At 45.4% G+C, this 11,628-nt stretch overlaps 1 protein-coding gene across 3 annotated transcripts; it reads left to right on the top strand.

The window, feature by feature from the left end:
- The first annotated feature begins 1,134 nt into the window (after positions 1-1,134).
- Positions 1,135-11,532, top strand: FUS (FUS RNA binding protein). Of its 3 annotated transcripts, none has more exons than XM_025920145.2 (15): positions 1,135-1,238; positions 2,782-2,806; positions 2,900-3,051; positions 3,734-3,875; positions 4,075-4,265; positions 4,463-4,670; positions 6,275-6,309; positions 7,784-7,816; positions 8,591-8,694; positions 9,098-9,227; positions 9,982-10,083; positions 10,218-10,341; positions 10,673-10,773; positions 10,897-11,044; positions 11,330-11,532. In XM_025920145.2, exons 1-15 carry the CDS (start codon positions 1,226-1,228, stop codon positions 11,367-11,369), a joined length of 1,548 nt encoding a protein of 515 aa, XP_025775930.2. In that variant the 5' UTR covers positions 1,135-1,225; the 3' UTR covers positions 11,370-11,532. The 3 variants fall into 3 exon arrangements, with proteins under 3 accessions (XP_025775930.2, XP_086548454.1, XP_025775921.2); XM_086692328.1 differs by having other exon boundaries at positions 3,731-3,875; positions 4,075-4,241; XM_025920136.2 differs by having other exon boundaries at positions 1,151-1,238; positions 3,731-3,875.
- Positions 11,533-11,628: the final 96 nt, after the last annotated feature.

The raw sequence follows: 11,628 nt of genomic DNA, 5'->3' as shown, positions 1-11,628 counted from the left end.
AAAGCAGTGTTTTGTGGCTACGAAGACCTCTACTCCAATCAGGTTAAACCTTTAGCCACTCTATAATCTGTATTGCACTTGGTCTTAGTCTCCTTTCTTGTCTATAAAATGGAGACACCTTTACCTTCTTCATAAAATTGTGATGGAAAAGCAGTTGATTACACTTTTTTTTTTTTTAAGATTTTATTTTTAAATAATCTGTACACCAATATGGGGCTGGAACTCACAACCCTAAGATCAAGAGTCGCAGGCTCCACCAACTGAGCCAGCCAGGCGCCCCTGATTGTACATTTTGAAACCACTTAAGCTCTATCTAAATATCAGTTATTACTGGATATTCACATTGGTTCCTTGCTAGGGCTTCAAGAAAATAAAAAGCTCCGTATCAGTAGAAGGCTGGGAGACCGGAAACTAATCGCAACGCTCTCTGAGGTCCAGAGGGCCTGGGCTTTCTGGTCCTACCGCTAGTCAAGGGCAAAACCCTGAGGGTTTGGTGGGGTACCAGTGCTGGACCAGATTAGGACAACTCTATTCCTTCTTTCAGGCCAGCCGTCACAATCCACAAATCCTGGCAAGGACTAAGGAAATGCGACCCCGAAAGACGATGAAATCGAGATACAGGAAGGGAGAGGTTCGGTGTGTGTTTCGGGGGAGGAATGTTTGAGCCAGAGAAGGTTAGCGCCGGAGTTACCAAGCTCTTGGGGCAGTGGATGGGCAATAGAGCGCAAGCGCTTGCCATCCTGAGTGAAAGTGGGGCCCAGTGAAATAGGCCAGCCAGAAGAATTTCGGTTCCCGCCCCACGACTCCCGGCTTTGACTACAGTTGCGTCCGCAGACGCCCTAGGCCCCTTGCCCCGCCCCCAGAGGGTAATCAGACCGTATCATTATACCTTTATAGGGGTGAAGGTGGATAGTGGGCTAGTTCCACAGGGCGAGTCGAAGTGCTTTGCCAGAAAAAATAGGATTACATACGTTATTTGCAAGTTTCTTAGTTAATATGCCTCTCCTCTGTCTGTTCGGGCTCTTTATACTCCCTGAAGACTGGTAGGAATCCGGCCACGCTCCCCCCTTTCTTTCCAGCATTTGGTACATTCCTCCGCGATACGTAGGCGGGGAGGACTACATAAGCCTCGACGCAGGAGGCGGGGCTGCTCAGTCCTCGAGGCGTCGGTGCTCTGTGGTGTTGGAACCTTGTTGCTTGTCGGCCTGTGCGCGCGTGCGCGGACATGGCCTCAAACGGTATGTAAGGGCGGGAGGCGGCGGTGGCGCGCCGGCATGGGGCTTCGTTCCCTCCAGTTGGGCTTTTGTTTTTCGGTGGGACCCGGGCGGCGATCGCATGTAGGGTCTTCTCGCACCACTGTGGCGGGAAGCAGCGAGAGGGGTGGAAGGGGGAGGCCGATGTCGCCATTTTGTTTCGCTCCTCTGGCGCCTTGCGCGGGGCAGGGGATTTTCCCTTCGTAGTCCCTTTACTTGAGGTGAGATTTGAGAGGGACATTTTTTGGTGATTTGAAACGTGAGACACGGGTGGAAATGCTCGGTCCTCGAAGCTTTTTTTCCTCTCATTCCCAGCCCCGAGCTCGGCCCCGCTTTGTCGCAGTGCTGCATCCGGGCATTCGGTGCGCGCACGCGCTCTGCTGGCCCCTCCCCCCTTTTTCGCGGCGCGAACCCCCTCCCGCCTCGTGTTAGCCCTGCTTTTTGTCGCGATACCCTCCGCTGGAGACTCCGCGGCGCGCGTCCGGCGTGGGCCTCGCCCCCGGGGTCCCTTGGGAAGGGGCGGGACCGCCTGGTTCCCGCCTCGGTTGCAACGCGGCCGGGGGCGGAGGCTGGGGATCGGGGCAGTGCGCCCGCTTAACGGTTTGGGGGAAGGCCTTGGGGGTGGGGGTCGTCTAACGGACTTGGGACCTGGCCGAGGGTTTTCCCGCCTAAATTTCCGCCTTCTGTGGTGGGAACCAAAGGAATGACTGCTTGAGGCCACACCCTCTCCCGGTCCTTTACCCTTTTCCTGCGGGGGAAGCGGCCTCGTTTCCTGTACTGAGGAGAGGAGTTGATCTGCGCGTTCGGTTTGGCGGTTTAAAAGCGCTTTCGCTGTCTTTGGTTTTCGAGTCTCCTCACAGCCCCGAGGAAAGCAAGGTAGATGAAAAACCGAATCGGAGCCACGGGACTGGGGACTTGGGTACCCAGATTGGGCTCCCAGGGAGAACTCTGATGATCTCTGTCATTTGGGGTCAAAGCGTTCTCTTGGTTACCTGGTTTTCCTCTAAGAGCCAACTTTGCCATTCTCCAAAATTGGGCAAAGGGTGAAGCTTGGCCTTGGTCGAGAGAGTGGGGAGGCTCATCCTGATCATTGCTGTCTCCCGCTTGCGTTAAAACCTGTCCCACTTAGGTAGATCTGTGACTTTAGTTTGACTACTGGTGATCCCTTCCTCTTAGAGTGGGTATGAAAATAAAACGTGTGTAGGTTTGTGCAGTTCCTGGCATCAATTGAATTTGCAGAAAATTGTAGTTTTCCACCAAGATTCTAGTTTATTCCAGTAGTCAAGACTTAGTGGTGTCTGTAAAAATTTGCTTCCCCCCCCCCTTTCTTTTCTTTATTGTAAGTAAACTTGATTATGACCTGCCACCTTGTCCTTCCGCTCAACTAGTGTTTCATGAGGGAATTTCTGCCTTTTTCTAAACATAGTTGATATTATCTGGAGGCCCTAGGGCTTGAGTTAAGAGGTTTAATTCCTTTCCACTCGTGTAGGGATGGCTGAGGTAATGTAACTATATTTTTCTTTTGCAGACTATACCCAACAAGCAACCCAAAGGTGAGTGTCATTTCAGGGCTTTCAGGAGTTTGTACAGGGGCAGGGGAGGCTAAGGTATCTTTTCCTGATTGCAGTGTTTTTCTTTTTCTCCAGCTATGGGGCGTACCCCACCCAGCCTGGGCAGGGCTATTCCCAGCAGAGCAGTCAGCCCTATGGACAGCAGAGTTACAGTGGTTATGGCCAGTCAGACACTTCAGGCTATGGCCAGAGCAGCTATGGTTCTTCTTATGGACAGACCCAGAACAGTGAGTCTCTTTGAGTGGGTTACCCTGCCTCTTCCTGCTCTTTCTGAATGTTGCTTTTCTTAAACTTAAGCGGTGCTCTAAATGTTGGAATTGTCATATGTTTTTTTTCCCTTAACCAGTCTGTAACCCTTAAAACATTTTGGAGTCTGAATCTTTTCTTCTTTCTTTTCTGTTTTTCTTTCTTGGAGTCTGAGTCTTTATTTATTCAGAGTCCAGTCTTTTCAAACAAATACTAGTTTGTAATTCTGGTTTCTTTTTTTGACCTATTTTTCTGTTCATGGTCTACTTTTCCCTGTTTTCCCTCAGCACGACAGTGAAATGTGGGGGCAAGGATTTCCTAAAGGGAGAAAGTTTTAGGCTTTTCATACAGGGAGAAAATATTAAAAACACTGTTAACGAATAGGGATCTCTTGGGTTGTGGGTTGTGATTAGTAGTGGTCCTGGAAACTGGCTTTGGGGTAGGTGGGATGAGATTGGAACTCTAAAGCTGGTAGAAGTTAGAGTTATAAGCCTTAGGGTAGAAGGGGAAGGGCATCTTTGATTTAAAAGATTTGCAAGCAGCTTCTAAGAGGCTGACTTTTCAAGTATGGGTAGCATTAAGTGGTACATAATGATTCTTCAACCTATTACCTGTCTTTTTTCTCTTAGATTTTGTGACTTCCTTTCTTTTCCTTGTTAGCAGGCTATGGCACTCAGTCAGCTCCCCAAGGATATGGCTCAGCTGGTGGCTATGGCAGTAGCCAGAGTTCTCAGTCATCTTATGGGCAACAGTCCTCTTATCCTGGCTATGGCCAGCAGCCAGCTCCTAGCAGCACCTCGGGAAGGTAAGGTGTTTGGGGAGGGGGAGGCCTGGAATATGGTTAGGTGTGAATTGATAAGAATTCATTTTTCCCTAGGAGCAACTAGGAGTAATGTCGGGGGGAGGAGTCTTTGTAACGGGGGTGGGTACAGGGAATGGAATGTGCCAAAAATGAAGTTTTGGACATACTGGCATTATGATTCTGTTTTTTTCTTTCTCCTTAGTTACGGTGGTAGTTCTCAGAGCAGCAGCTATGGGCAGCCCCAAAGTGGGGGCTATGGCCAGCAGTCTGGCTATGGTGGACAGCAGCAAGGCTATGGACAGCAGCAAAGCTCCTATAATCCCCCTCAAGGCTATGGACAGCAGAACCAGTACAACAGTAGCACTGGAGGTGGTGGTGGAGGGGGTGGTGGAGGTGAGGTGTCTTCAGTTTTGTCTCATGCCTGTTTTCTGTAGAGACTTCTGTTCTGCTGTTTGGCCCCTTATCCTAAAAGGTTCTTAACATTTTGTTTTCTTGTTCCTTAGCTGTCTTTTTATTTCTGTTGTCTAAGTGTTGGCACTGTTTTTTCCCACTTCAGTTTTTTCTTTAAAAAATTCTTTCACTTCTGACAGGTAACTATGGCCAAGATCAGTCCTCCATGAGTGGAGGCAGCGGTGGTTATGGCGGTCAGGACCAGAGTGGTGGTGGCGGTGGCTACGGGGGAGGCCAACAGGACCGTGGGGGCCGCGGCCGGGGCGGTGGCGGTGGTTACAACCGCAGCAGTGGTGGCTATGAACCCAGAGGTCGTGGAGGTGGCCGTGGAGGCAGAGGCGGCATGGGGTAGGTGTTCTTGTGAGCCAGGGAGTAACATCTCTTGGGGACTGTGGAGGGTTGCATGAATATCCCTTGAAGCCCAGTTCCTCCTTAGTGCATGATTAGTTTTACTCTAGGGATTTGTGAGGGCTTGGAGTTGGGGACATTGATGGTTTCTTCGTACATCCCCATTTTTTGGTGAGAATTTGGGAGGCTGAACTCTCACCCACACCTTTGAATAGAGATTGGAGTACTGACGTTTTATTTTCAAAGAAAAAGGAAAAAATATGTGGGTGTATATGGATTGGAGTCATTGATATCCTAGGCAAGAAACATGGAAGTAAAGTCTTCTTTGCAAGGGAAACCGATGATCCCACTCCTGGTAGTAGGGAAACTTGTTAAATGTATTCCCATGTGTCCTCTAAAGGAGTTGTTAATGCTTAACCTGATGACTTTAGCTTCCAGGAATTGGCTACTCTTCCCGCATTTTGTAGTTATTTGAATCCATGCGTTTGATGGCAGTAATTTGACTGGCAGTAATGATTGTGTGTGTGACTTGGTTTATGGAGCTGTCTGAAGTGTGCAGACCTTTTGGACAAAATACGCTTGACAGTGGTATCCCATCTATTTGCTCCACTGTCCCCCTCCTCCTGCTACTTGTCCAGCTGGACCTTCTCTTTCTTCCCCTTCCCGCTGTAGTTGAAGTATAAAACCTTAGATTTGATGTTAAAGCATTGGTCAAATCTGTTGGTAAATATGTTTGAAGGACCTTCCTCTGTCTCCCTTTGAAAAGGGGAGGAATGTCAGTGTGTTAACTCCTTTTTTGGAAAAGTAGAGTTTTTAAATGAGAGTTTGCGTGTGGTAAGTATTCAGAGGTGGGTGGGGGCAATCTCAAAAACCTTACAAAAATAAGGAAAACTCTGTTGTGTGCGTGTGTTTAATGCAAAACTTTGAAAAGAAAAACAACTGTTATGTGACTGTTAACTTGCTCTGCATTTTATGTGCCACAGGTATGAAAGGTGACATTGCAAAATACTCCGCTCTTCTCGCAGTGTAGAAGGGGTGACCCCGGGGGTGGGGGGAGATCAAAAACAGCTCAGTAGTTAGGATAGGGCTTAGCGAAGTTTGTCTTGCTTTAAGGGGAAATTGCCTTTGGTTTTGACTTTTTATGGAATGGGGTTGGGTCTGCTTGCTGCTTTCAAAGCAAAAACCACAAAAATGTGTTCAGGGCTACCCCAGCCTGGTGTGAAATGTCTTCTGGGTGAATTGGGGGGTAGGGTTTTTAAACGAACTACTGGGTTGTCAACCACTCGCGACAAGAGGAAAAAACATCTGCTACATCGGAAGAACGACCAAGGAAAATGGGTCATTTTTTTTTTCCAGAGGAAATAGATACATAACCTTTTAAAGCAAAATCCTTAAAAACTGTGTCTGAGAAATTGCACACGAGTGTGTGACATGCTCAAAGGTCAGACAAGGGGTGGTCAGGAAGGGGAATGGATTTTAGTAGCCACTTGTATCTTTTTCCCAAAACACCAACTCACGTTTGGGGAATGTTAAACAAAATCAAAAAACGCCCTTTTGTAGCCGTTGGAAGCTTCATGTCCTTTCTTCTAACTTGTCTTCTCCAGCGGAAGTGACCGTGGTGGCTTCAATAAATTTGGTGGTAAGTGAACAGAGTTTCCAAAATTCCCAAATCCCAGCAATGCTTTGTCTGATTGTTCATTTGCAGATGTCTTAGCGTGTTTTAAATGTCAAAGGTATTGGAAGTGTCCAGAACCACCTCCAGAAAGGGGTGGGGTAGAATGCCACCTGCTGCCAGATGGGTGCTAACCTGGAGGCAGGCGGGGTAAGACTCAGCAGTCATCTGGTGCCAAATTGGTTTGACCCAGGTTAATAAGAGGTGTTTAGTAGGCCTCTGATAGGACTGTTGCCACACCTGGCACTTAGTGACCACCGTTATGTGAAACTGGAGAGTGTGTGCTGGAACACGTGGTGCCAACTTGGCTTTAGGATCCTTTTGATCAGTGTGTCCAAGGCTAGTGTGTGTGTGTAACAATCTCCAAATGTTTTAATTCTGGAAGGGGGATGTGAAATATTGCCCTGCCCTGAAGATGGTGAAGTTGGTATATGTTTATATATTAAATACTGAATGGTGTCAATGCATTTCTACATATATGTACTTAAACTCAATTCAGATGAGCAAATAGAAACTAGCTCTGGGAAGGAAGGTGTGGACTACTACAAGAAAGGTTGGGAGCATGTGTGGCTCATGGGAAATAACCAGGTCTTAACAGCACAAACTGAATTCATGGAAAAATGGCAAATTTGAGAAGTCTCCCAGTAAGCTGGAACTTTTCTGGTTTGGTTAACTAACAAAAGGTTTCTTGATTTGTCTCAACATTTAAAGCCAAAGGCTTGGGTTCATGATGTAGGTGTCATTGAGTGTGGGTACAATATTTATATATGGTGAATTCAGATAAACTTTGGTCAAAGATGGTCTCTGGAAAAAAAATAGAGGCTGCATTATGGAAATAAGATTTCTGGTCTGTTCCCTGGGACATGCTTTAAAAATACAATAGCTGTTATGTATGTTTTTTTGATCTTCATGTGGTTGGGGAAACAACATGGTTTTAAGAATGGTTTTCTAAAGATGAAATTAAAAATTGTTCCACAAGGGATAAGTGTCTTTGGTGTTAAAAGTTTGGAGAAACTGGATGAATGCATATCACATTGCTGGTGGTGAGCCCATTTCTCTCTGGTGTGAGAGAACAGGGCCAAGCTATGAGTTGGTTTTGTTAACTGCAATGGGTCTCATTCCTGCCCCCCCCCCCCAGTCTGTGCTGAGGACATTTCCCAGCCTGAGCTGGGGGAGGCAGAATTTTCTGAAGTGTGGAGTTGTCCCTGTGGGGACTCAAGTTACATACAGATCTTATGTATGTGTGTCTTCCCCAGCCCTGTCTAGGGTTTTCTCTGGGTAGGTAACCCAGGACAGGGTTTGGATGAGGCTGTGAGCACTTAACCTGATAATTTTGCAAGAGTTTGGATTGGTGTTAATTTTGTTCCTTGTCTGTCTCTCCCTGTTGACTAACAGCCTCTCTTTCCTTGTTTGTTTTTTTTTTTTTTTCATGTCACTTAAGGCCCTCGGGACCAAGGATCACGTCATGACTCTGGTGAGTCCACAGTTGGCATGAAAGAATGGCTAATGTGGTGTCAGAACTTTTATTGGTTGTTCTTTGATACTTAAAGGAATCTGAAAAAGGTTAGGGGCAGAGAAGAAGGAAAATGAAGGGAATTTAGGCATAGCTGTAGTTAGCAGTTATCTGTAAATAAATGAGCATATATCAGAAATACTTTCATGAGTGGTTTAATTCCCCAGCAATTTAGTAGGTCTGGGGGGAGCCTGATAATCTGCATTTCCAATAAGTCTGAGGAGATGGTGATGTATCCGTGTGTAGATCATACTCTGGTACTGCTGATTTAAAGCAGTGGTTTTTACATATGTGGATCATGACTAAATCAGTAAATGAAAAGACCCATAAAGGGAAGGATTTAGTCTCTGTTGGCTGTGTGTTGGATTGTAGTGTAAAAAAGCTTTTTTACTTTGAAAATGGACAAACACTGTATACTTACTGTGTAACCTTGGGCAGTAAACTCCTGAGCCCTGGTTTCTTTAATGCCTATTAACATGTTTCAAAGGATAGTTGTAAAACTAAATTTGTGAAATGGCTAGCATATAGGCACTCAAATACTAGAAGGGAGGTAGACTTCTGTCTTTTGTCTGACCTTAAATCATATTGGTTTCTTTAGGATTTTTTTTTCTTTGAGAGCTTAATAACAAGTATTAAAGTTGGGTTAAGAGTCACTGTCACCTTTTTTTTTCTTTTTTTTTTTTTTAACCTTTGCTAGTGTTCTCCATATTCACATATCTTTTTTTGTTCAAGCAGAACAGGATAATTCAGACAACAACACCATCTTCGTGCAAGGCTTGGGCGAAAATGTTACAATTGAGTCTGTGGCTGATTACTTCAAGCAGATTGGTATTATTAAGGTACTGTGGAGCATAGTAGTGCTGTCTTTTCTCTCAGTGTTGGAAGTTTTTGGATTTCACACGTTAGTAAAAATAAAAGTCTTAATGGTTGCCAGCTTAATTTTTTGAGGAAAAAACATTAGCTGTTGCCATTTTCTGAAAGAATACATCTTCACGCAGAAAGGCACAATTGAAAAAAGAGGGGGAGTGTCCTAAACTTTTGAATTTGCAGTTTATAATCTTTCAGTATTGAAGTGAGACATAATTGTAGTCAGTGACTTTAATTCAAGTTACATGAGATAGGAAATTGTAACTGGGAAGAGAGGAGCTGAAATATGGTTATGATCAGCCTCAGATTCTTGAAGAAAGGTGGAAGGTGGGTAATGCTGTCTTGTAAGATGTTATCTCATGTTGCTTTTTTCAGACAAATAAGAAAACAGGACAGCCCATGATTAATCTGTACACAGACAGAGAAACAGGCAAGCTGAAGGGAGAGGCAACGGTATCATTTGATGACCCACCTTCTGCTAAAGCAGCTATTGACTGGTTTGATGGTATGTATGAGGAGGCTGGTGGAGTGTGTGGGATAGGACAGCTAGCCTTGGGAGATAAGTTACATTTTAATGTTTCCTTTTACATCTTCAATGCTGTTTTTTTTTTCTTGTAATGTTTATTCGTTTTTGAGAGGGTGAGTGGGGGGACGGGTAGAGAGAAGGGGACAGAAGATCTGAAGCTGGTTCTGTGCTGATAGCAAGCAGTGAGCCCAGTGTGGGGCTTGAACTAATAATGAACCTTGAGATCATGACCTGAGCTGAAGTTGGATGCTCAACCGACTGAGCCACCCACGTGCCCCATGTCTTCAATGCTGGTGCTTCAATACCTGGTGCTTTAGTATATATACAGTTGACTCTTCAACATTCTGGGGATTTAGGACTGCTGATCTCTTGTGCAATTAGAAATCTATGTATAACTTTACTTCCCCAAAACTTAATTATCAGTTGCCTACTGTTGACTGGAAGCCTTACTGATAAGTTGATAAACACGTATTTTATACATTATATGTTACTAAGACAAGTGTAAAGAGAAAATACATTCAATATACTGTACTGTGTTTATTGAAGAAATACATGTATAAGTGGATCTGTGCAGTTCTGACCCATGTTCAAGGGTAAACTGTAGTCTTTGGCTTCTGTCTCATCTGATGATAAACGTTTTTTAGGAAGGTGTAGAATCTTTTGATTGTACCAAAATTGCTTTTAATTCATAGGTCTTAATAAAAAGTCTCATTTTAAACCTTTATTTCTTCAGGTAAAGAATTCTCCGGGAATCCTATTAAGGTATCATTTGCTACTCGGCGAGCAGACTTCAATCGGGGTGGTGGCAATGGTCGTGGAGGCCGAGGGCGAGGAGGTGAGGAGCTACTCCCTGCTGGTGGTATAAAGAGATGGGTAGAGTGGAGAGGATGGTAAGGGCTTGCATAGGAAAAGAAGGTTAGGTTAATGAAACTTGGAAGGGGAGCAGACTCCTACTTTTATCTACACTAGGACCCATGGGCCGTGGAGGCTATGGAGGTGGTGGTAGTGGTGGCGGTGGCCGGGGAGGATTCCCCAGTGGAGGTGGTGGTGGCGGTGGACAGCAGCGAGCTGGTGACTGGAAGTGTCCTAATCCGTGAGTGAAACTTTTTTCTTCAGTCCTGTTAAATGTGTGTCTTTGATACTATGGCAGAGTTGGATATTTTCTGGACAAATGTCAAGGGTACAGTGATGGGGACAGAATTTGGTTGAGAGCTTACCTAATTAAGGTTGTTATAGTGGGAAAGATACTGCACTGGATTTAGTAATCTGTACTTTCTCTTCCTGGTTCTGTTCCTGAGAAGACTTTTTGCTTTTCTGAGGCCTCTGTTTCCTCGCTGTATCTCTAAAGTCACTAGAATCTTTTCCTAATTCTTGGGTCTTGTTTACTCCCACTTTTCCAGACTAATTGTTTGTCTTTTTCTCAGTATATGTGAGAACATGAACTTCTCTTGGAGGAATGAATGCAACCAGTGTAAGGCCCCTAAACCAGATGGCCCAGGAGGAGGACCAGGAGGCTCTCATATGGGTAAGAAGGGGCAGAACTGGTAATAAGGAGTTGGGATCACAGGGCCCTTAATTTTAAGGAGGGAGGTTAGAGGGAAGGTAGGGATTTGGGGGTGTATGATCTATCCTATTTCTTTTGTCCTAGGGGGTAACTATGGAGACGATCGTCGTGGTGGCAGAGGAGGCTATGATCGGGGCGGCTACCGAGGCCGAGGCGGGGACCGTGGGGGCTTCCGAGGGGGCCGGGGTGGTGGGGACAGAGGTGGCTTTGGCCCTGGCAAGATGGACTCCAGGTAAGACTCTTAAAAAGTAATTGAAGGGAGGTCATATGATAGGAAGGTTTCATTTTGAGAGCTAGATTGGAAAGCTGAGATTATAACCATAGTGGGGGTATGGAAGGAGAGCAGGAGGATTATATTATCTTGGAGTACTAATCTATAGACCCACATTTATTTATATTCTATACTTGTAGAGAAGAGACCTCTCTTGGTGGTAGGTAGCAGGGGCAGATATGATTTTGGGGGTTGGATGGGTGGAGAGGTTGGTAATTCAGACCTAATGGATACTCTTTCTTGCAGGGGTGAGCACAGACAGGATCGCAGGGAGAGGCCGTATTAGCGTGGCTCCTGAGGTTCTGCAACAGCTTTTCTTCTTGTACCCAGTGTTACCCTCATTATTTTGTAACCTTCCAACTCCTGATCACTCATGGGTTTTTTGTGTCGGACTATGTAATTGTAACCATACCTCTGGTTCCCATTAAAAACCATCATTTTAGTTAAAATTTTTTCCTTCCTCCTCTTCACTCTACTGGAGGATTGATACCTGCCTGGGTCAAGAATGTGGGGAGTTTTTCTCTTTCAGATCATCCTGCTTAGTA

Source organism: Puma concolor, chromosome E3 (genome assembly GCF_028749965.1).
Source record: "Puma concolor isolate L17-30 chromosome E3, mPumCon1.1.hap2, whole genome shotgun sequence".
Lineage (NCBI taxonomy): Eukaryota > Metazoa > Chordata > Mammalia > Carnivora > Felidae > Puma > Puma concolor.
The sequence above is the reverse complement of the archived record's forward strand: the minus strand, read 5'-3'. Positions and strand labels throughout refer to the sequence as shown.